Source organism: Telmatherina bonti (genome assembly GCF_933228915.1).
Source record: "Telmatherina bonti genome assembly, chromosome: 19".
Lineage (NCBI taxonomy): Eukaryota > Metazoa > Chordata > Actinopteri > Atheriniformes > Telmatherinidae > Telmatherina > Telmatherina bonti.
Window position 1 is genome coordinate 31,259,355 of NC_136617.1, and position 25,072 is coordinate 31,284,426.

Consider the following 25,072-nt stretch of genomic DNA (forward strand, 5'->3'; position numbering starts at 1 on the left):
TGAGCCTCAATACTGGCAGATCTGACAGACTGAGCTCTAAAATATAATAACTACACACATCTGTTGTGCTGCACACACAAAAACAGAAGAAACCTATGGACATGTCCACGATCTCTGGAAATATTGTAAACTTACAGGCTCTCCTGGTGACCCCTTTTCTCCTGGCCTTCCTGGTAGACCCTGAGTGTGAATAAAAAAAATCATTTTAATGATCCACTGAATTACAAAGAGTTACATAACATGCATGCAAGTAAAAAAAGCCATTCAAACATTATTTTCAACTACAGCCTTTCTATTTGGGTACATCTATCATTTTGAACTTACATTGTGCCCTGCTGGGCCCTGAGGACCAGAAATTCCTGGTGGACCCCTCAAACCCTAAAACCACCACATATAAGCAGAAGTAAATCATTTGATGAGTTGAGACATAGTCTAAATTACTTCGTCAAGCAGATCCTGTAAATACCGCAGGTCCTGGTTCCCCATTCTTCCCTGGAGGTCCCTGCAAAGACAAACATTCTCATACTTAGATAAATAAAATCAAATGTTTTTTCAAAAGGATCAGTTTGGTCAGCAGTGATGTCCATACCGGCGGTCCTGTTGTCCCTTCCCCTGAAGGACCCCTGTCTCCAGGTAATCCAGGCTGACCACGTGCCCCCGGTTGGCCCTGGAAGGGAAGCAAAGCAGAAAAAAACCTGTCTCATCATCCTCTTTAGATAAAATCAACCATCAGGGATGTTTTGGTTCATTCTGCGATGATGATCTGTTGAGGATAAAAAAAATCCATCTGTACAGTTGGCATTTCACTACTGAGAGGACAAAATGCATCAGTATCAGGAGTTTGAGCAATTTGACACCATAAATTCAGCAAATGGCCCCATTCAGCCTTGGCATCAAGGTCCCTGCATCTCAGAGACAACCTTAATCAGAGTGGCGGTCACAGAGCAGTGGACACTGAAATTGCTTTTGGTGCTTTAAACAAAAATAAATTGTTTTTGTCATCCGAGTAGGAAAAATACATTTTTCAAAGGTTCGAATGAGCACCTGTATGGGATAAAAGAAAGAAACTTTTTAAAGACCTTACCTTTGGTCCTGGTGGTCCCTGGATCCCATGTGGTCCAGGATCTCCCTGTAATACGAACAAAAGAAGTCAAATTGCTTGTTTATACCTATTTTAAATAGATAACTAAATAATAAGAGTGGAAAATGAGTTGCAACAGTGAATGGTGGTGCACGCGAACGTGACGAGGCTTCAGTTCTGCACCTGGCAGCTGTTAAAAACAGAAGCGCTGCGAGCCAGATCTGTTTGTGCCCCTGTGCAGCTTTAATATGATATGTCTTAACAATGTCCTTCCTGTTGGCTGCTGCCGCGTCAGCAGGACAGCCACATGTCTGGTGGCAGTGAAAAATGATTAAGAAACATGTTGAGCTGTACAACAACAAAATGTGCCGACTACAGCTTGTTTTCTTCCCACACAGCTGCTCGTGTTACCTTGTGCTTTAAAGGGATGTTTACAAGCCTAAAACACATGTGGGACACGGGGAAGTTTCAGAGGTACAGCTGCAGGTCAGATCCCAATCATTCCCAGAAGGAAAAACTCCTTTTTTTCCCTTAAAATTAAGCATCTTATCATTTTTATTCTTTGACATAACACTATGGACTAAAAGTTGTTCTCCAATATCAAATGTTATTACACCGGGGGAAAAAACAGCAACAACAAAATAAACTGTTGTACTCTAACATATTCTATAATATTACTTATTAAAAGACTTATGACCAACAAGAGCATATATAATATATATATATACATATATATATATATATATATATATATATATATATATATATATATATATATATATATATAAATATATACATATACATATATATATATATATATATATATATATATATATATATATATATATATATATATATATATATATATATGTATATATGTATATATATATATATATATATATATATATATATATATATATATATATATATAATTTCATATCACATCATAAAAGCTTTTAAATGAGTGACTATCTGTTGCCAGGGGGCGGGGCTATGGCGTTGACTACATAGACTAGCAGACTAGCTGGGATCAGCAATGATCTGGGATGGGACATGTTGAGTTTGTTGCATATTTGGTGTTGTATGTAAGAGTGAATGTCTACCATGCTTGGTGGTGGAACTTTATGTTTTAAGGTCCTGCGTCTAGTACGAACCTTCTCCTTCAAGAACAATTAGTACAACTTTTGATCACAGATGCCTCTAGAGGAAGTGTTCAGGAAAATTGTAAGATCAATATGATAAAATATATAGGAAGAGATCACAAATATGCATGGCAAAAAAAACACAGCAAAAATTACCCCAAAAATGTCTCTTTTTTTCCTAAATGGCTGATTTACTGTTAAATTTAGTCTCCTTGAGACATTTTTGTACATACTGACATTTTGTACTATAGTGCTGAATTTCATTCATATCTGTCAATGTAGTGGTAGGGCTGATTGATTTAAATGGGGCACTATGGATCCAAATGATATGTGATCTAGCATATTTAAATTTAACACAGTTCAATACATATCTGCCATGTCCCACGCAAGGTTTGGTGGAGATCAAAGGTTTTATGGCTTGGTTACAGGTACTTCCTGTTTCATGGCATTGGACCATCATTCACTATGGTTATGAATGGCGTATAAACTTCAGTTTTTAACTGTGGTATCATTAAAGGGTTTGATATGTTGTGAAGCAGTTTCAAGTGTTTGGACTTATTTCCTAAGAAGGAGGAGTCTTAAGTGTGGAAAAGCTGCTGGAAGTGGGCGGGGCTTAGGCCTAGACCAACATGTTCATATCAGTCTGTTCAGGACTGGACCCTGAATAAATGGTGATCAGCTCAAAATTAAGGGATCTAGAAATTTATGATGGCATGGCATCAGATTGAATTTTGACATGGCACCATAGTGAATGGCGCCACCAACATGGAGCAACAACATTCATCATATAACTTTACCAACATCTTTGAGGCTTCCAGATTCAATTTGGATCTGTTTTTGTTCAAACTGCCAGAGAATTGGGTCTCCAAGAAGATAACATGACTTCCTGCAGCCAGGGGGCGTGGCTTATACTTGAACCAAATATTGACACGTTGATGTATTCAGGATTGGACTGGCATCATACCTGTCACATTGGGTGCAGATATCTTGTTTTATGTGAGAGTTATATCAGTTTTGTTTTTCATGGGGAGACATCAAACTTTGAGGCCCCGCCCCTCCCATAGGCTCTCTCCTGTCAAAAGGTATAACAAAACAATCATACATGCCTCCTGAACATCCTGATCAATTTTTGGTGTAAGTTGAATAAAAGTTTGATCCAATGGGATTTTAGTAAAACTCCAAAATTGCGACTTTGATGCAAAATGGTTGACTTCTTGTTAATTTTAGGCTATCACTCCAAGAGAACACATAGTAAGATGGTATCCTAATAGTTACCTCAGGGAACTTGGATTTAAAGAGCCCGGGAACAGAGGTGAACCACGGAGGTGAGCAAGGCCCATAAACCCCCAACTGCTCCACAGATGCTAGGAAAATGACAGCTCAAACTCCTAGTATAACTAATACTGGGTTACAAGTGGAGGCCACATTTCTGTGTATTACATAAGATACATGCTATGGTGGTCGACAGGTGCATATACCAATGAAACCAGCTGCAAGAAGAAAACGCTGCATGTTCACTCTCCCAACAAAAGTTCTCAGACTTAAAAAATTCTATTACAGTTATTTCAATAGGTTAAATTAGCTGATATTTTTCTAATACTGTACAAGATTGAGGCCAATTGTGAAAAATAAATAATAATCTACTTTGATCTGCGATGGACTGGCAAGCTCTTCAGGGTGTACCCTGCCTTTCGCCCAAAGACTGCTGGGATGGGCTCAAGCTTCTCCACTACCCTTAATTGGACTAAGCGGTTAGGACAATGAATGAATGAATGAATGTACTGTGATGTCATTTTTCTCCCTGGTCAACATTGCTCAAACTCTCCACCAGTACTTCATACATCACAACATCGTCTGATTCTCCGGTAAAACTGCTGCCCGGAGGACAGGTGTAAGCGCACCCAACAACGTCCCTCTCCAAAAAGTCTTGTAACTGCCTCTTGACTCCAGAGATGTTTACAGACAGCCACTATCAGAAGAGTGACTACTACACTATAGTAAATGTCAACCCGTTTACAGATATGTTGCCGTCATCAAATTCAAAATAAGATAATATTTCCGATCAAATGGTGATGTCTCAGTTTCAACATCTGATAAGATTATGTTATATTGGGAATCAAAAATGAGTTGATGAGTTTTGCACATCATGGTATACTGTTTTCATTTACAGTTAGGTGTCTCAACTGTGGACTTCGGGTTGTCATCTTTTTGCCAGCTTCAGTTGGTGCAAAAGAAAAGTTTGAACATATTGGCACAGTTTGACACCACTTAACACATTCCGCGTGCATTTTCAGATTTTAAGCTTTTCTATCTAGTTTGAAGGTTTAATATAAGCAGCATCACAGCGTGAAGTATATCTTTATTCCTCAGTCAGAGCAGTGTCATGATTCTGTCAGATGAGCCACATCGGTTAGGGGACCCCTTTTCTGAAACAAGACACCTCTACAATTAAGAATAACCCAAACAAATACAAACGATTGTTTGTTGCACCTTTCGTCCATTAGATTTTTGTTCGCTATTTTTACTATTTTATAAAGGTGTAAAAAATAGGCTTAAGCTGGAGCTCATTTATGTATCCCAATTAAACTAGTTAAATTTCTGTTTTATGTTTATTGCTTTTATTCCCTCCCCTTCATTCTTAGCTGTTGTTTTTATTATTTGGGTTTTCTGCATTGTTAATTAATTTAATCTTCAGCTGTTGATTTTATTTAGTTCAGCTTCCTGCCCACACCACACCAGGTCTTATTTCCTGATTAAACACAAAAAAAAAAAAAAAAGAAAAAAAGAAAAAGTGGTAGTGGGTTACTGGTTGCAATTATTCACTGGTTGTACCAGCTTTTTCTTTTTATAAATGAAATAAAATTAAATATGGTGGACATGTACAAAAATGAACGACCTTATTGCAGAAATGACTGAAATTTCTGATAATACATCTTGGACATTATATCATATCTGGGAAGCTGCTGTTAGTCACGAGTTGAATTTTTGCCAACTGAAATGATTTTCAATCATTTTATTGTTTAAGGTTGAATGTATCAGATTGCATCCTTTTAAACACACAAAAGCCAAAACCTCAAGCTCTTGTATAATTTTATCTGCAAGAATTTTAGAAGGATTTTTCATATAATCCTATTAATATTCATTTAAAAAACAAGGGAAAGCCGCCTTTTGATCCCTTTTCCCTGATGGTGGCCTGAAAAGTAGATTTATGTGTTTCTTTATATAACTACAATGTTAATGTTAACTAAATTAAAGTTTCCTTTTAAAACACACTAAACAGTAAGTAAAGATGGAAAAAGGGCCATGAAGATTAGTAGTGTGTGAAAATACACTCCTGTGAAATTGCAGCAGCAATCTTATAGTAAAAACAAACCATGAAACTCCCAATTAGAGCAAGAGTGTCCACATAAAATGTCAAAGATTTGCACAATCCTAACAGCAAATAAAAAAAAAAAAAAAAAAAATTAAATATGCAAACATGTCCCTTTTTCATATTTAATCCAGCTAAAACAAACTGACACCTACAGGAAGTCAGATGAATATTTAAAGCCCATCAATCAGATAAAGCCTAAATGAAATTGTCTGCCTCAGTTGGAGTCCAGCAACTCTGAATTTAGCTTGGACAAGCAGTGGATGTGGATCCCCAGAGAGAAGTAGAGCAGTTATAAGAGGTGACATTAAGTTATGTCACAATGACTACCTGCGCAAGTCCAAAAATACTTTTGACAGCATGTTTTTTTCTTCAGACTTAGAGAAAAGAATATTCCACCATAACAATCCAAGTCACACCACTAGAGACACGAAGAGTTTTTATAGTAAGACCTGCAGTTTGACCCAAATGTTGTGCAGAGTCTTGAGATATAAATCATTTCATCTTAGCAATACCAAGTGCTATACTTTAAAAAATACAATTAAGCTGTGTTTGGAGTAGCTTCGACGTGCATGGACAACAAAACATAATAAATAACATTTGACACGAATTAAACTGGAATTAACTTAATTTATGGCATTGCAAAGCATACTGGCTGCAAACAGCAGTTGAAGTCAAACTGTAGGGTTGGATCATAAACAAACCATTACCGCCGTGTACAACTGAAATCTGATGCAGATCACAGAAACAAACTTTGTTTGAAAATCATCAGTTTTCCTTCGCTTCAAATTAGCTGCCACATAAGCTCCAACTTATGTGGTGGAAATGGAAGTTTCTCTGCATTAACCAATAAATGAGTGAATTTTTTGATTCTCATTTGTCTTTTATTCTTCTTTAGTTATTCTGAAAACAGCGCCACCTCAGGTCAGGAGGGGAATATGCTAGTTAAAGGGTTTGGTTTATTAGATTGATGCTGCAACCTCTAACTGAACCAGGTCAGATCCAAGATCCTAATAAATATATTGAGCCAATTGAGGAGAGTCCTATGAGCCCACTTTTGGGGCTTTTCGACCAAGCTCGTTCGGAGCCAGAGCCAGACTTAGCACCGGTTGTTTGGCTTGACTGCATAAGCACCGGCTACTGGTTCTCAAAACTAGAGAGCCGACACTCTCTAGTTTTGAGAACTATCCTAGCACCAACTCTTTGCTGGATCAGAGTTGAGAACCGCATCACGTTGTGTGCGTCAGCAGCTGGTTGCGGTGTTACCTGAAATATTAGCGTTGAAAGGTTTTTGTTGTTGTTTTTTTTTTGTTTAGAAAGTTTATTTGAACGTAATGACAAATCTAAAAAAAAATAAATGAAACATATGACAAATTATCCAAAGTAGTGGCTTGAAGCATAAGCTTATATATAATCCTTCCCCAGTGACTCTTTTGGTCGACACAAAAACCGGTTCTTTGTGAGCACCAGAGCTGAACCACCTAAGCAATGGCTCTAGCACCAGCACCGACTCTTCTTTGGTCGTTAAGCCCCGTCTCAGGTGTATGTATAACCGTAGTTCCAATGATGTGTACCTGTGTGATGAGCCTTGGATGACTCTCAGCTAACAGTGCTGATGAATTCTTTTACCTTCAGCTGCCGTTAAATAGTATGTACTCCCTGCAAGGAACTAGATAAAATATTATGTTCTTACATTCAGCCCATCTTTTCCCTTCCCTGTTGGTCCAGGGGGTCCAGTAATACCAGGCTCTCCTGGTGGGCCTTGGGGACCAGATTGTCCTGGTTTACCTGGTTCACCCTGAAACAAATCAACAATTATAATGATTTGGCACGTAAGACTTTATAAGATGCTATCATTAACAGTCTGATTTTACTTTTAAAGACAATATCTGGGATATATGAACTCTAATACTGAAAAACTGAAACAATGGAGGAGATGTAAGGACACTGCCTCCTCAGCACTGCTATTTTCTATCTGCGCTTCTAAAATCATCACACTCAAAATAAAATAAAAATACACATCCAAGCAAAATGACATATTGCTTTCAAAACAGGAACACTGACCTTGTCTCCTCTCAGTCCAGCTGGACCTGGAGGCCCAATGATCCCTGGTATGCCCTAGGAAACAAAAGGCTTGTGCTTTCAGACTAAAACTCACAAACAGAAACATTTACCTGACTGCGAACAGGTTTAGACAAGACTTACCACATTTCCTGGTAATCCACGAGGACCCTGTGTACCAGCTTGACCAGGTGGACCCTGAAAGAAACAGAAACGTCATTACAGTTTAAACAACACAGAACATCGCTTTTCATATTATATCCACTAACTTACAGGGTCGCCAACACGCCCAGTCTCTCCTGTTGGTCCAGTGTCACCCTTCGGACCCTGGAATAAAACCAACCAATCAGAAACAATACATTTGACACAACAGGGCAGTAAAAGAGTGAAGGTGTTATGAGCTTCTTACAGGTGCTCCAGGTGGTCCTCTAAAGCCTTGTTCACCAGGTAACCCTCTTGGACCCTGTCAAGAAGACACATAATGTCAAAAATAGATGTAAAATATAAATTTGAGGGATAATGATAACCTTTGCAATGAAGTAGTTAATAGTTTTTTAGAACCAGGTCAGTTTATACATAACAAATGAATATACAGAGGAGTCCCATGAGCTCAGGACTGTTGTTTTATAAACTCTTTACTGACACCTAGTGGCTCTCTGAGTAAATTGCTGGATGCTGTTCTATCATATTTAAAGGAAGTTCAAAGAAAATCTGACCATCTCTCCTGGTTTCCCTTGATCCCCCTTCTCTCCTTTCTCTCCAGGTTTCCCCTGAAGACAGGTACAGAAATAAAGACATTTACATAGAGAAGAAGCAAGAAGCAAACCTAAAGAAACAAATATGAGTCTTAATACAATACAGAAAACAAAAAAAGTGGCTGAAAGAGAGATTACCACAGAACTTCTAGTATGGTTTTTGTCTGTGTGAAGGAAGTGTGCTTACTGGTTCACCAGGCTCAGGTATGACATTTGCAACCTGTTGAGACAAAATAATGTCAGTTATCACAACCAAACAGAGAATTACTGAAATGAAAGTAAAATATTAATTTGGTACAAATTAGACTTACATTTCCTGGAATACCAGGTGGTCCGCGAGCTCCCTCTTCACCCTGAGCATGGAGACAATGTGTTCACAGAGTCGATATGCTAGCAGCAAGCTGTTCATTTAACATGGTAAATCCTCATTTAGCATTTACCTTGTCACCCTTGTCGCCCTTTGGCCCGACTGGCCCCACTATTCCTCTTTCTCCCTGTGAAAAAGAAGCAAACAACCCATGAAACACTTTTACAGACTGCATATGTTATTTGTGGATATGAATTCAGGTAGAAGAAGATTGTTTCAAGCAGGAAGTTAAAGACAAATGGTCTAAAAGGGCCATTTGGGGACACTTTTGTCCTTTTGGATAAATAATTGAGCATTTGATATATGCATAGATAAGTATACTTAATCATCATTATGCTGAATGCATATATGAATGATATCAAACCTACCGGGACACCTCTGTCTCCTCTTGCCCCGTTACTACCTGGTTGACCAGGAGCACCAGCTTCTCCCTGTTATAAGGGAAAAAATTAAAAGGATATCATTATTTTTATTTAGTTTTTTTTAAAGAAATATCCAAACAAAAAAGCCTGATTTAAACTCACTCTCTCTCCTGGAGGACCTCTTGGTCCCGGAGGCCCATCATCACCCTGAGAAGACAACAGACTCCAATCAAAATATCAACTTTTCATATGAAAATATGTCTCATAAGCTGCATATTGCATGTCCTCAGCAGTCCCGTTGTGTTTCTGAATAAGATTTAAGTAGTAGAACCTTAGGTCCAGGCTTGCCAGGAAAACCATCTGCTCCCCGCTCTCCCCTGGGGCCCTTCAAAGACACAAGATTACCATCAGGAAACCAACCTTTCAATTTCTGTACCAAGTAACAACATTTCCAGGAACTGGATGAAGAAAAAGTTAAGTTTAGCCCAAAAATGATTTTTATGTTTGTCAGTTGAAAGACAAAATGAAATCTGATTTTCTGGTTTTTCAGTTTCATGTTACAGCTAGAAAATTGTTGTTAGAAGCTGCCAGCCAGTGTAATATTTCGTCATGTGCATTTCTTGCGCTGCTTTGGCAGCATGACCAGCATCTGAAGCCGCTGAAGCTGAAACTAACTAATCTGTAAACCAGCCAGCAATAAAACTCCTGGCTGTAAAACAGAAAAGTCTCAGTAGCCTTTAGTGGAACTGTAGCTGCACATCAAACATCTGCCCAGATGCTGGTCGAATATTTCATGGTCATACTGACTGTGGTGCCGTCGTTGCCAGGAAGCCCATCCAGGCCATCTTTCCCAGGAAGACCCTACAAAGATCAGAAGAGACGCATAGAGTCGATATCTAAAACTAAAATTATCATGAACAACACAAGATGCTCCTATTTACGAATCAGAAGGTCAACTTACAGGTTTCCCTGGTTCTCCTGCTTTGCCTGTAAATCCCAGTTCACCAGGCAGACCCTTCATAAAGAGAGTCATATGTCAGCATGCTCCATATTCAATGTCATACGTTGGTGTTTTTAATGAAAAAGGATGACTTACAGGTGGTCCAGTGTGCCCCTGCATGCCTGGAAGACCAGGTGGCCCCTGCGGCCCCTTTGGAGAAGAGAATATTTCTTCAAATTTACATAATTCTGCAATCATACACTGTGAATCTAAACCAAAAACATACAGTCTTTTTAATTACAAAGATATCGAAAATATATTGTGGAGAATTTTTTGGGCACTAATATATATAGATACAATTAAGGGGGGGGGGGGGGGGGGGGGCTGTCCTGCAGGTTTGACATGTTTCCTGCTTCAACACACCTGACCCAGATTCAGGCTCAGGCAGAGCTTGACAATAAGCTGTTGAGAAAATCCATTTAATCTGAATAAAGTGTGAGTCTTTCCATGTCTTATGAAAATCTTTCCAGCCTTGATATGCGTCATACTACATATATGTTTGTCACATGTTCCCTTTGTAGTAACAAATATGGCTCATCATGGTGGAATACTGTATCTTTGTCACGTGCCATTGATTGATCTTCCTCAGAAACTTGAGTGTGGTGATTGTGGCCTGGATGTAGGATGAAGGGATGGAGGGATCTGATGCACAACAACAACGCAGCCATTCAGTTTCCTTAAAGTCCTGCTTTACAACAGGACAGTGAGCAGTAACAGCGTTACATTTATTACTACACCCAAGGATGACTAAATGGAACATTTCCTGTTTATGTACCAGGACAAAGTTTTAGAAGATTCTGGTTATGATTTAAGTGGATCTAAATGAGAACCCACCATCCCTGCAAATGTGGGTTAAACTCTTTTCAGTGGCTCTAAATGAAAAATGAAGGGCCAATTTGACCGCTGATGAAGGAAGCTAATCATTTGGGTTACTTTCCCATCGCATGTCAATTACGAGCTGAATGCGTGCTCACTGTAGCTCTAGAGATATGGAAGTACATGAACTTCATATGTGGAACTGTTTTTTACGTGCTTTTGCCTGAACAAAGTGCAGCTAAACAAATGAAGTGATGTGTAGAAGGACAAATAAAAATGTGGTTGTAGATGGATGATGTAAACAACAAGGCTGGTTACAAGAGCTGAAAGGAGGGGGAACGTCTGCGATGAACTGACACAACTTTAACACAACAGAATCTACTAATCTAATTGAAAATTTTAATAAGATTTAAGTGTGGTCAGAATTACAGTAACTTTGCTGGAAAAGAAAATGTTGTGGTTTTACATTTTAAAAAACATCAATAATTTATGTGATTTCATTGCACTTAACTGCAATTACATAAGGCTCAGTTTCTGCAAAGGAAATGAGGCTAATAGAGATCCTGCCTGGTGATGTTAAGAATCTACCAGCATTGACTGCTGATAAAAAAAAACCAAAAAAATTAGAAATTAATAATGTTACCAAATGGATGTGCAGCCAAATATTCTTTCATCAAAAAACTGTATGTGTATAAATGACAATAAATTAACTTTTTTTTAGAGTTTGATGCAGCTTGAAGATACTTTTGAACTGAAGAGAATGATTATATTAACTATACACTGTAGCTGTGAATTGAATAAAATGTATTTATTTCTTTTTTAATTTTTATTAAATAATTTTAATTTAATCTATATTGACCTTTAAGTGTGAAATTAAAGGGTGAAATAATGAAATATATGTTCTATACAGAGTTGGATCTGGGTGCACAGGAGATTTAATATGTATTAGTTGCACGAAACATCCACAAGAGGGGAGCATAACACTGTTTTGATCTCAAACTTGGCCACAACTCGAGCAGGGGGAGTTCTTGTCTTTCGCTCTTGGGAGAGATTTGGAAGATTAATTTACACATGCAGGTTGTAATCAAGGCTATTTTCTCCTATTAAAATAACACAAGAAGACACCTTTGAGAGGCTGAGTCATATCAAAAATTACAGACTTTTTGATTGAAGAGAAGCTCCAAAGAAAAAACTCATTTGGAGGCATTACTTTGAGAAATGAAGTGCTGTATTAAATCAGCCATAAAACTGATAGCACCGTGCGGTGATATATCATGATGTATTAAAGTTTTTTTCACCTCTTTTCCCCAGCTTAGCCTGGCTTTAGTGCAGACGCCTAAAAGGACATGTTTTATTAACTAACATTATCATTTGTTAGCTCTAATAGCACCAGGAGAACATGAGAGAATGTGGAGTTATTGCAACATGTTTTGTGAATAGAGTTAAGTTTTTAAACATTTTGCAAAGTAATCATGATGAGCTTTTAGTGCGATCTTATTTCAAATTGAACTGCTGGATGTTGTGGAGACATTTCGCACCAGACTCCTTGCAGTATTCATTTGTCTTTCAAACCATATTGTCTGATTAAGGGTTGCAGGGAGCTGGAGCCTATCCCAGCAATCATAGGGGGAGAGGTAGGTAAATCCTGGACCGGTTGACAGTTCATCAAAGACCACAGGCTGAAAACTAGATTTTTATGCCACTGGTTTGTTTTTTCAGAAAGATAAAAAAAAAGATTACTAAGCTAAATCTAAATTGGTGGAAAAGTGGAATTTGACAAAAAGAAAACTCATGACGTCTTGGTCTAGATCGCTTGCTTTAAACCACTAAAAAGCCAGCAAAGCAAACACCTCAAACATTTTTAAAACACAAAAACTTCTTTTTTTTTTCAGTTATTGATAAACCTTACGACAAAAAAGTCAATATTTAAAATGAAAAACATAAAAGCGAACCTATCAAATACTTTCCATTTCTTTGTATTCATTTTTTGTGAATAAACTCAGTTTTTATAAGTATTATTTATTTGGAGGGGTTCTTAGTTTACAGTGGGTTAAAATTGTAAAATGTTGGAGGAAATACACTCTGAGTGCCTGGCTTAAAGTGTTAAGAAATAAAGAGAAAATTAATGAAACTAATCTTACAGGAGGTCCTGGAAGTCCATCCACTCCAGGTAATCCACTGTCACCTTTCTTACCCTGAAAGACAACCAGAGATAGAATTAAAAATTAAACATTAAAACATTCTGTACATATTGATTAACATTTATATGATGTCATAATTACCCCTGAAATCCCAATGACCGATTTTAATATCTCTCTGGAAACCTAGTTGTTGGAAGTATACGTATAAAAATGCTAAAGCAATTGGATATGCCTGTTTCGGTGAATTGGCTGTGTAAAAATAAAACAGATGTAACTGTGTTATCTCACATTTCTTGGTGAGCAATTTAGCATTTTTGGCATATTTTTGATGGAAAACGACTGGATCTAAAACACTATAGAAGTTAAAGTTTCTTCAGCTTTACCAGTGTTTTAGATCCATAGATACAAATTATTGTGTTATACACAGGCTACATCAAAAGTAATTTGCTCAAATAAGAAAAAAAACCATCCTGCTCACATCTGTTTAACGTCATGTCTGTAAACAGTCTCTGCAAAAATGTGTAATAAACACTTTTGAGTATTGAAAATGAATAAGCATTAATGAAGGTCAATGAGCAAAGGCTAGTTGATGTAGCTGTAACTAGCCATCACTAATCACAAAGTAAATGTCAGATCTACTCACACCGTATCTCTGATTTTATTTGTTACAAAGACAAGTCCATGTTTTGGAAACCAAAATCAATTTAATTTATTTTCTCTTTCAGTTAAACACAGCTGCAACTAGCAACATTTGCAAAGCTAGTTCCAATCGCTTATGCTAGCTAGCTTGCTAGTTTCTTGACTATTTGGAGTCCAATGAAAACACTGTTATAAGTGATGTTAAGTCAGGCTATTACTCATTAATATTATCTATTAATCTTATTAAAGAGTTTTACATTCTACACCTAAAACTGTTTGCAGTAGAGATGAGTGACTCAGGTTTTACTGAAGAGATATTTTTGAAGACAGACTAATACATGATACCTAATACTAGCTAAGCTTATCACCTTCTTAACATATCCCAAAGCACATTCAAGTCCTGATACCCTGCAAACATTCACATACACTCATTTTCTTAAGTAAAAGATCAAGCAAGCAATTTTCTTTCAGTCCATAGAGCTTCAAAATACCTGAGTGGGACCTCTACTGATACCACATAAGTAATACAAGGATGCACAACGCCATGGTCTTTCTATATATAAGGTGACATAAACCCTGAGTTAATGCTCTGTTTATATTGATAAACTATAAATCCCTTCATTTCTGAGCTGCTCTTAACAAAATCCATTCTGGTGGCATCAAAGCATTTTACTTGTTGCCAGAGGAGGTTTGACTCAACTCGTGTGCCCAACTGATCAGCAGCAGATGTCGGTTCCAACACAGTGCTAATGAGAAGTTAAGTGCTCTCAGAGGAGGAGGGAAATTAGGTCACTATTTGTTTTGGAAGAACAAATTATGTAGAACCATTTTGACTGTTTTAATTCTACATAAATAGGCCGGTGAGAGAAGAGGGAAAAGAAAATTACTAAAGCAACAAGGGGCAGTTTTTGTAGATAATTCTACAAAGCACTGGTAACAACTGATTCATTGGCTCTGAGTATCCTTATGAATTAAGGTCAGTTTTCTTAATTCTATATAATCCAGATGGAATATGACAGGTTGTACTTTGCTCGTCCTTTTGTGTTTTTTTAAGGTGAAAATTGACCAAAATGTTGAAAATTTGTTTTGCTTCCTGCAATATGCTCCTGAAAATCCTCCATTGCTTTTAATTCCAAACTGGTAGATGAATGGAAAAAAATAAATAATGAAATGAAATTTACTTTTTAATCCCCACAGGGAAATTTAATAGATGATTTAATCAACATGTTGCTTTCACTTGAAAAAAAAAAAAAAAAAACTGACAAGTTGTAAGGGTTTAACTAAAACTGAATGTAAAATTACATGGATGTAAACATATTACTCTTTTTGAAATCATACAAATTTTTTTAAAGTTGGGCTGGAATGGCTAGATTGTGTCTATAAAGACCCAGTCCGTGAAATAATGATCAGATAAGTCCTTTTTTTTTTTTTTTTTTTTTTTTTTTTTTTTTTTTAAATATGGGGTCTTTATTTGTCAACATTAACAAAATGTAAAAAAAAAAAAAAAAAAAAAAAAAAAAAAGTACCAACATTTTTTGGGCTTATTTACAAGTTAATATCATGTGATGGTTCCAAATTTTCACAGTGTAATCTTCTGCTTTTTAGTGTCCAGTAAGGCTCAGAAAACAAAAATAAGTTTGTGAGCCACAGAATTTGGAACATAGTTTGTACCTTAAACTGATGCCAAATGTCTCAGAAACTGTAAGTATCTAATACTGGGCTCCTGTGAGTTAAAACAAAGTTGGCTTAACAAAAAGATCACTGTGTTTTATTAAAAAAAAAAAAAAACCCACTATATGTGCTGCCACAACACGATAAATATAGTATTAAACCCAAAACTAACAAATAAGGTGAAAGCACTCGTGATGTTATGCTAAGAAACACAGCCAGTAGAGGGCGCTGTTATGGCTGTATCGAATACTTCAAAGCAATGAGTTGATTTCACAGTAATCATGTCAAAGTGATTCATTGCTTCATGAGGTTTGGTTTCTCCATCTGTAGAAAGCAAATGGCTGACAACTGGAGAATTAGGACAAGCATGAGTAAGAGGTGGAACCTGGACAGGATGGATGAGAATCTGCCCATGTAAACGGAAACAAGGAGCATTCATCCTGAGAGAGTTATAGCAAAAAATAAATACAGCACACAATGCAGGGATAATCCCTATGAAAATAAATGCATAAAAAAATAAAACATAAAAACAGGAAAGAGGTTAAAACAGAGCACCCTACCAGAAGCAAAAGTCTCAGAACAATCTAATGGGGTGGGGTCGGCCATCCTTTATGCTGCCGTGGGCATCACATGTTGAACTAAGAAATAATTTACATTCAATTCATTCTACTCTTTTTTTTTTTCCAATTGTATATATTAGGCGTGGGGCTTTAACATGTTTAATATGATCAATTAGTTGCAGAAAACATAATGCATTTAATTGCAGAACATTTGTCTTTACTGGTACACCAACTTATGCACACTGTCCATTAAAAGGTTATAACTTTGGCGCTACATGTAGTGATTTTTCAGACCTTTCTAGTGAATCTATTTAAAGAAAAACAATTATCAACAAGTTTAGCAACTTTGTCTGGTTTTATTGTAGAACTTTTGGTGAGGAAAGTTAAAGTATGTTTTGTTTACTCTTCTCTGTTAGTAATGGCTGCTGTGTAAGCCCCCCCATCCGTCCATAAGAACACACTCATGGACCTCACACAGTATCCTGTTTTGCAGTCAGAGCAAGGTCTATTCTCTTTTGGCCAGTGATGATTCTATTTTCTTCTACCGTTTGCAATATAAATTGAATCAAATTAAATGTTTTTTTTCACACTTTCTATATTAAAACAACCTGAATTTTTAATACTGTCCGTGTGTTATTTGATTCAGTCATCCACCAAAATTAATGAAAAAAAAATGCAGCTTTCTGTTAATTAAATAAATTAAATTATTTGAAAATAATTCAGTTAAATAATTCAGGTAAATAATTAAAATGTGATTAATCAAGAATAGTTCATTAGAAAACTTCTCTTAATTAATGAAATGAAATGTCCCTCATAAGTGTATGACGTTATTGGCAGTATTCCTCTCTTTCAGCAGGTATCCCTGGTTAACGTTTGCCGTTCTTCCGGATTCCTCTTTTGTTTCTTGTCCACCCCCAACTGTTCGAGCCTGATGGCTTCTCTCCCTGAGGTGCAGAGGCTTTTCCTTCCTGTTAAAAGGAATTTTTCAGCCTTTCCACTCTCACTAGTGAACCATGCGTGTGCTCAGGATTGGGAATCGAAATGAGGACAATATTCTATATTGATTTTCCCTGCTAAGCAGAGGTGTTTTTATGAATTGGCTTAAATGAACATAATTATGATGAATTTCTTTTGAATTGGATCGCATGGAATCTACTTGAATTTAATATGTCTTCAAAGTGCTTTGTTGTGAATTGGCACCATACAAATAAAGCTGATTTAACTGGCCTGCTCATGCACCACATTTTCTGTCAAGGGAGGGAAGTCCCATTACATAAAGAGTTGAATATCCCAAAGCATCTTCTGTTTTATGCAGCTTTTCTTCTTACAATCATGGCAGTAATTTTAGGACAGTCTCTTGACAAAATGATATACAAACCCTTTGTCCAATCTCGCCAGATTCGCCAGGCAGGCCTTGTGGGCCAGGAACACCCTGAGGAATGAAACATTGCTGTCAGAATCCATACAGCATGACTGAATTCTCAATAAAGTGTTCAGGACAACATCAAAACAGATGGTCTTTGCTTAACATTTACATATCAAAAGCAAAACAGCAGCAAGGAAGTAATAAATCAAAATCCTTACAGGGGGGCCTGGGGGGCCATCTGCTCCTGGAGGCCCAGGAGGTCCGGCATCTCCCTGAAACACAAGAAACACATATGTTTTAGACATATTAGAAGGAGCAACATCACATATGTATAGGAGTTTAATGACATGTGCCAGTTTTTTGTGAAAGTAGGTTTATCATGAGGTGACTGTGGGCGAGCTGGGAGAGACGGCTGTCACTGAAACTAAAACATCTTAGCAGCTGCAATAAAACACAGAACCAGTCAGGGAATCACAGATGCTAGTTTGAGGTTGTCGTAGCACCTGAAAGCCACCTGGTGCCATGGAAACAGGATGCTGACTGTTGGATTGATTATTCAGAGCTTGTTAAAATATATGCTGCCCTGCAATGGACTGGCGAGCCATCCAGGGTGTACCTGGCCTTTCGCCCAAAGACTGCTGGGATAGGCTCCAGCTTCCCCACGACCCTTCATCTGACTAAGCAGAAAGAATAATGGATGAATGAATGAATAAAATATTTGCTTTTGTAAGTGTGGTCTGACGAATCTTATGATAATTCAGCTTGTAAGACCAGAGCCATCGGTCCATCAACCCATTGGCTGGACCTACATTGTGGAACCTGGAGTCTTTCCCATCTGCTAGAAGGTGTAAAAAGGGGGATGTGGGGCAGGAGGGGTGGCGGAGCTAGGTATTGACAAATTACTGGGACAAATTACTGGTTTACATATCACCAGTGTAGAATTGCCCACATTTATCTGTCTGCCTGTTTCTATGCAGATGTTCTTTCTGGGAATGGCTCTTCGGTTTGGGACTTTGGTTCTGTTAAACTGTTGGATTGATCTGGAAGGAATTGCGAAAACAGGAATTATTAAAATAATCCTTCACAACTTAGGTGGAAATGATTAGCTTTGCTATGTTTTTTTGTCAGTGGATGGTTTTTCCCAGCTGTCTCTGAAGGCATCCCTCCTCAGCACTGATTTGCTGCTACCTTCCACCTGGGCCACGCTCTACTTAAGCAGCAAATCCAGAACTGCTAATTGCCAGATTGTCAGAGTTTCTCTGTGTGTTTCCAGTCTTTTCCCTCTTAGTCTCCAGTACCTGCCTGCCCCAGTATTTTCCCAGATCACTCGTATTTGTGGCTCTTCTCAGTGGTTTGGATCTTGGATCATTCCAGGAACTGTGTTTTGGATTTACCCTGTTCATCTCTAATGAGACAAGAATTATTGTACCTCCTGGACTCCCTTACCCTAGTTGGAATCAAATACACTGTGTGCCACTCTGCTAACCCTCATTATAATCATCAGCTGCCCTCTTATTGTGGATACTTTCAATGAAGGATCTCTTGCATTCCACTGAAGAGCCAGCTGCCTGCTTCCCGGGCTCCAGTTAATGTTAATAAAATATCCTACCTGATCCTAATGTTTCTGATTCGATTTTTGGCTTCCATCCTCTGAAGCGTTACAAGCTTAGCAGAGGTCTGAGCTTTCCAAGTGCTTTCCGTCTTGCTGTTTATAATTTACAGCCCATAATGCAATTTCTAAAGTCTTTTTATTATTTAACTTTGCTCAACTGGGTAAATGTTTCAGAGAAAACCAAACTGGCATGTTAGCAGACTCTCAGAAAGCAAAGCTAGCTGCTAAATGTTTAGCATGGACTCGTTTGGGATTGGTAGAAAACAGAAACATACTTTATTAAAGAAGTGTATCCATGATTTTCTGCAACATGTGTTAATCTGTTCAGATTTGTGTGTGTGTTACTCAGATAAAGTTTCCCAATTAAACTATTGATGTATTTAGTCATGTTTGTCACCTATTGTCACGTCTGGTACAGAACACAGTTAAACACAGTTTAATATTTCTCATAAATCTAACCCATTGTGATTAAAATCTACTTCAAAATGTGAAGCATTTAACCGTTAAACAATTTCTCACCTTTTCACCCCTCAGGCCTTCTTTCTGTACCTGAAATCAAAGCAATGAATACATTAGGTTTAAATAAGAGAACATGGTTGATGAATTTATGTGCAAATTGGAGGTAAAACAAGGCTGTGTGGAAGGATGTTAGAAACCGTGTTGATCTAATCATAGTCTATAAAGGTATATTCACAGTAAACGCATAAAGTAAACAGTAAACCCCTGCAGAGGCCTGAACTATCAACTGTCAGAAGCACCAGAAACTAGCAAGTTAAATAGAAATGAGAAAGATGGAAAGAAAACTAGCAGTTGTTAGTGAATAAATCTGCAGATGACACAGTGCAGAACATACAGAGTGGAACGTGTTCAGAGAAGAGTGATCATGCCGATGTGAATCTGAATCTGGTTGTGGTCTTTCAGACATTCTGTTGTTGCTTTACAGCTGAGTTTTGGATTATTGCCCATAGTTGAGGAAAGTTCCAACATTAGGACACAATTTGCTATATCTCGTTACTTATCAGAAAAGAAAATGCTTCATATGTCACTAAAACTTATTTAAAAATCCCACTGCTCAAAACATTACTGATAAACAAATAAAAACAAAATGTAAGAGTTTTCTTGCTCATCTAACACTTTATTTACCCAACTCCCATCAGCAATAGATTACTTAGATGTACTTAAAACTGAAACCATTTACTCTTAACAACAAAATAAATCCAAAGCATGTTCAGAGTTTCTTATTGAAGTCAACCAGTTCTGCTGTGTTTCCATTCCTCATGGATACACACACCGACCAGCACCAACTCCAGTTGATGTGCGTCGGCACTAAAACAGTCAGTAGGCTGCTTTCGGCTGGGATTACCTGGTCTCATTCAGGCAATTCTCACTCGCCTCTGTAATCACACCCTTCCTCAGTCATCTTCATCACAACAAAGATCTGTAGGATCCTATATACAATGTAATTTATCTTTCTTTTTGTGTATTTTTGATACTCACCACATCCCCAGGTAACCCGGGAAGTCCTCTCTCCCCCTGTGACACAGTTCACACAAGGATAAACACCCCTTCATTAGAATCAAGAGAGCTTGAGGGAAAAGCCCCTGAGGCGATACGGTAATAACACAGCAGCTGCTGTAATTAATGAGTCATGCTAAAGGGTATAGTTACTGCACAGTGCAGGAAAGGCAAACTTGTGGCTGAAGTACCACAGCAGCTCTTTGTATGCGTGTACGCATGCATGTTTTGTGTATATACGGGTGCGGTATTGTGAGTATTTTTGCACCGCTGGAAGAATCATCAAAGTCTGTAATTACAGAGAGACAAATGAACTGTGTGTTTTAATTTCTCCGACAAATGAGTGGGCCGACTTTGAAGATGCACACAGGAGACTGAGGAATGTCTGGAGAAGGTAGACGGAAACTTAGGAATTACCTCTGATTGTATCATTTCAAAAAGACTCATATCAACACAACTTCATTACATTAGGCTTGTGGTATCTTCTATCTATTGTTTCTAGTCAACTGAAACGGGGGAGGGGGGTGCAAACCTTGTTGCCTTTAATCCCATTTGGCCCAGGTGCTCCGACCAGTCCTCTCATACCCTAATCGAGATTAAACAAAAGCAGTATTATTACGAAGGTAATGGCTTATAAGCCAAGTATACTGGCTAATAATATTAATCTAATACATAAAGAAAAAACTTTTCAAGTGTGGAAAAGTAGAAACTTTATTATTTCATGACAAATATTAAGTTATCTTTCATGTGAAGTCAGTATACTGGGAACTAATCCAGGACAATGCTAGGATCTCATAGTTGGTTTGCAACTTACGTCTTTCCCAGGAAGTCCTGGTTTCCCTGGTAGTCCGTCCACACCTGCTTCTCCCTAAAATGTAAACATGATTTTGTTTAAAGCACTTAAATATGAATAAAGAACAGCAGCCATCTTTGCATGATGTCACACAAAAATCCATTCATATCATAAAACTGTGAATGATGTACAAATGATTAGTTGCCATTTTTACAACCTGTGCTTCCAACGGGGTAGACGTGCCTCATATCGCTTAGCATCGACCACAGGTTGGAATACACTAACTCAAAATCAGACATGAATGTTGGCGTGAACATCAGGATCTAGCTGCTAGCATGTATAGCTTAAGTAAAGACTGATCTCACATCAAATCCAGATGTTGCCTGAGAATTGGCTGAAAAATAAATCTTTTTCTTAGTTAATCTTTGACTCAAAACACATCATTTGTCTGATGAGGAAAATTAGTAACGATAGAACAATGTAGAACATGAACATTTGCTAAGCGTACATACAGCACAGCTTTCAGTAGCCGATCTGTATCATGCAGGTTTTTAACCAGTGTATTGTATTTCTTAATGAATTTTAATCAAAGTTATCATCGATCATCTTGTATTGGTCTCAGACTTGAATTTGGCCAAACTATTTTACTTTTAAATTTTATTGCTCTTTGGGTTCAAACTGTAAGAAATGCTTATGATTCACCAGATCTTTTTCCGTTTAATAAATTGTACACTAAACAATATTTCATATATGTGCCAAAGTGTCCTTGGGCAAGACACTATACCCCAAGTTAACCCCGGATGTGCCGATCGGGGTACGAGTGTGTAAGTCGCTTTGGATAAAAGCTTCTGCTAAATGACTGAAGAATAGAATAGAAAAGAATAGAATATGGTTTAGATACTTAAATCCAAACCAAAGTTATGGACCAATCACTGCAGGGTGAATAACAGCACTATCCACTTTGAGCAATGGATACTGCTGTATGACCCAAAACACAATCCTAACTTTCCCGTCAAACTATTCAAACCTCAGTCCCACATGGCTTCTCTAAACCATTTCTTTCCTTTATCAGCACACACAGAAAGTACTTTTCCAGTAGTTTCTGCTAACAGGAAATGACTTCCTGACTGACTTACTCAATGGCTGACGGACAGCTCTAAACCTGGCAACAGCCATTGAGTCAGCCGGTTCTCAGAATCTGCTACACATCCTCGCATCATATGGTAAAGTAATTAATGCACAAATTCACAGAAGTTTAAAGCCCCATAAAACCACCTGTTGAAGTCTAAAGTTAGAAACATCAGGCTGACCTCTTATCATTTTAACGCTAATTTACACTATTTGTGTTTAAATATTTTTATTCATGCCTGGTATGCAGCTTAAAACATCTGAAATCAATATAAAAGTAAAATTGCAACATCTTAATAAAAAAAATAAAAAAATCAAGTAATCTTGTGAAAAGCAACTTTAATGCCAGCAGAAAAGCTAAATCCAGAATTATGAGGCATCTTTATTGTCTCCTCACATCGTTGCGACAGCAACAAAGAGAGGTTTTTACATCAGAAACGGAAACTTCAGACATCAACAAAGCCCTGAACGCCTCCACAAAATTCCAGACAGGAAGTATGGCGGGTGAATCAAGGAAGCTCCATCTGTTTGTACTATTAGTCCCCTCAGCTCGAGGTTCCTCTGAGAAGAATGATCTCACTTTCTCAGAAGTTAACTCTGTTATCAGGACTTTCAGCTCTACAAACATTAAACATGGATTCATGGCTCAGATCATCAGGCACGCCGGTAACAATGTGGACGCTGAGAGCGAGGACCCATCTGGTGGTTACATGTTCCGTGGAGCTAAAAGACTAATATTTATATCTGAGAGTGGGGGTTGAGCGAAGAAGTGGAAAGTAGGGCGGAAAAAAGTTGTTCTACTTATATGTTAGACTTCTTTTTTACAGAACGGGAACTTACCCTGACTCCTGGAGTCCCTTTTCCACCTTTTGTACCAGAATCACCCTAAAACAAAACATCACGACTTCATTAAACCATTTTAAGTCAGAGTTAGATAACTGAAAACTTAACTGATGACGGTGAAGCGCATTACTCACAGTAACACCTTTGGGTCCGGGTCCACCTGGAGTTCCTGCATCACCTTGGATTCCCTGTAAAGCCCAAAAACATAAACATCTGTGTCAGTAGGAGTTATTTTCTTTGGATGTTCACTTCTGTCTGCCGACTGAGCCTGCAGCCAACTGTCAGCTGACATGGGAATACTGAATGAGATACGAGTCACTATAAAATATAGAATAAAAACGTAAAACAATCAGTGTAGAAACAGCAGATTTCTGGCTCAACACTCTGAGGTGGAGAATACACACAACCTGTTTAGCATTTGTTTGTTTGTGGACGTCTTCAAAATGAAAGTTTACATGTTTGCCAGCTGCAATGTGTAGGTTCAGCGTGGGACCTGACGCACCACCTAACATACAACTACTATTATTTAAAATAAACAAAAACAAGTTACAAAATCTAAAAGACTAAACAGCTTTTTCCCCCTTTTTTTTTTTAACTTGATGTAATTCTTTGCTTATGCCATCACATTCACCCACCTTCTGTCCAGCTGGGCCTTGTTGCCCCGGAGTACCAGCTGCACCTGGATCACCCTGATGAGAAAAAAACAACACTTCTACATTTAGTATATTTTATATGATAAAACTGCATTAGATTGTTTACATTAGTCAGTCAATTCGAGTCCTGATGTACCACTGTCCCATGTGTTTTAGAAGTTCCCACACTTTAACACACCCACTTTACCACCAACCAGACTTTACTGGAGTAGACAAACATCTAAAACATGCAGGGCAGTGGTGCTGCCTCTAAACGAGAAACACTGACACATTTTACACCAACGTGGTGAAACAGGGTCACTTACTTTGTCACCTTTGTCACCAGGTAAACCATCTATTCCTGGCACGCCCCCAAGACCCTGTTAAAAAGGTTGGAGACACAGAATTAATACCACCGTTTGACTTTTTATGACTCAGATCAATGTTTAGAAACACACTGCACTCCGCATCTCCAGGGTCACACCTTCTCTCCTTTTTGTCCAGCAGCACCTGTTAAACCTATAGTGCCCCTATCACCCTGGAAACAGAAAACAAGTCTTTTAACGAATGGGTTGGTCAAACGCAAGCATGCAGGATGGCCGGCGATGGCAGGCGACGAAGTCGTGCTGTCAGAAACATCAACCTGGTAGCATCACACAATCGGTTTAGTACACATAGTAACAATACAAAGGTTAGAAACATATTAAAGCACTTAAAAAATCGAAAAGAGGAGATAAATGTGCTGACAAAGCTACGCAGAAAACACAAAGAGATAAACAAAACACTTTTCAGCAGAGACTTCGGAGCCAGAATCGTCTAACAGCTGCACCAAGACCCATTATGGTTTGGTTGCACATTCATCCCAGGACTCAAGGAATACCGGCTTCCCATTGTTTCATCTGAGTGCTGCATATTTTTAAGTCACAGACTGATGTCATCCACAGTGCCAAAGAATCCAGCGGACTCTCAGAGTAATGGCTGTTAAATTACACAGTACAGAGAGATATTGCCCACCACAAGCTTCCTTCTATTTCATAAACCACTCTACACGTCTAAGAGGGTTGCCCTTTAATTATTTTAGGTTTAAATCACATTAACAAACAACATTTCTTTCATCACACAGATCCGGAGAGGTTCGCCCAGTTCTGCTGCACCACAGGCCTAAAAGACTCCGTATCGACAGCAGCACTGCCACACATGGCGGTGGCTTCTTTCATT

At 38.0% G+C, this 25,072-nt stretch overlaps 1 protein-coding gene across 3 annotated transcripts in view; it reads right to left on the reverse strand.

Annotated features, from left to right (window-relative positions):
• col22a1 (collagen, type XXII, alpha 1) overlaps window positions 1–25,072 on the reverse strand; it is a 68,446-nt gene that overhangs the window by 16,385 nt on the left and 26,989 nt on the right. For all 3 annotated transcript variants that reach the window (XR_013771722.1, XM_079258923.1, XM_079258924.1), the window contains 32 exons: window positions 24,339–24,392; window positions 24,181–24,234; window positions 23,858–23,911; window positions 23,357–23,410; window positions 23,220–23,264; window positions 21,273–21,326; window positions 20,991–21,044; window positions 20,441–20,476; window positions 19,463–19,492; window positions 17,550–17,603; window positions 17,344–17,397; window positions 13,096–13,149; window positions 10,235–10,288; window positions 10,100–10,153; window positions 9,946–9,999; window positions 9,470–9,523; window positions 9,301–9,345; window positions 9,145–9,207; window positions 8,850–8,903; window positions 8,721–8,762; window positions 8,597–8,629; window positions 8,371–8,424; window positions 8,064–8,117; window positions 7,928–7,981; window positions 7,799–7,852; window positions 7,658–7,711; window positions 7,287–7,391; window positions 1,085–1,129; window positions 590–667; window positions 467–502; window positions 325–378; window positions 136–180 (listed from right to left, as the gene is read on the reverse strand). Coding sequence is in view for 2 of the 3 variants with exons in the window: in XM_079258923.1 (XP_079115049.1) it covers window positions 136–180; window positions 325–378; window positions 467–502; window positions 590–667; window positions 1,085–1,129; window positions 7,287–7,391; window positions 7,658–7,711; window positions 7,799–7,852; window positions 7,928–7,981; window positions 8,064–8,117; window positions 8,371–8,424; window positions 8,597–8,629; window positions 8,721–8,762; window positions 8,850–8,903; window positions 9,145–9,207; window positions 9,301–9,345; window positions 9,470–9,523; window positions 9,946–9,999; window positions 10,100–10,153; window positions 10,235–10,288; window positions 13,096–13,149; window positions 17,344–17,397; window positions 17,550–17,603; window positions 19,463–19,492; window positions 20,441–20,476; window positions 20,991–21,044; window positions 21,273–21,326; window positions 23,220–23,264; window positions 23,357–23,410; window positions 23,858–23,911; window positions 24,181–24,234; window positions 24,339–24,392 (1,683 nt within the window). In the remaining variant the exon portion in view is untranslated. The remainder of the gene's footprint in view (window positions 1–135; window positions 181–324; window positions 379–466; window positions 503–589; window positions 668–1,084; window positions 1,130–7,286; window positions 7,392–7,657; window positions 7,712–7,798; window positions 7,853–7,927; window positions 7,982–8,063; window positions 8,118–8,370; window positions 8,425–8,596; window positions 8,630–8,720; window positions 8,763–8,849; window positions 8,904–9,144; window positions 9,208–9,300; window positions 9,346–9,469; window positions 9,524–9,945; window positions 10,000–10,099; window positions 10,154–10,234; window positions 10,289–13,095; window positions 13,150–17,343; window positions 17,398–17,549; window positions 17,604–19,462; window positions 19,493–20,440; window positions 20,477–20,990; window positions 21,045–21,272; window positions 21,327–23,219; window positions 23,265–23,356; window positions 23,411–23,857; window positions 23,912–24,180; window positions 24,235–24,338; window positions 24,393–25,072) is intronic.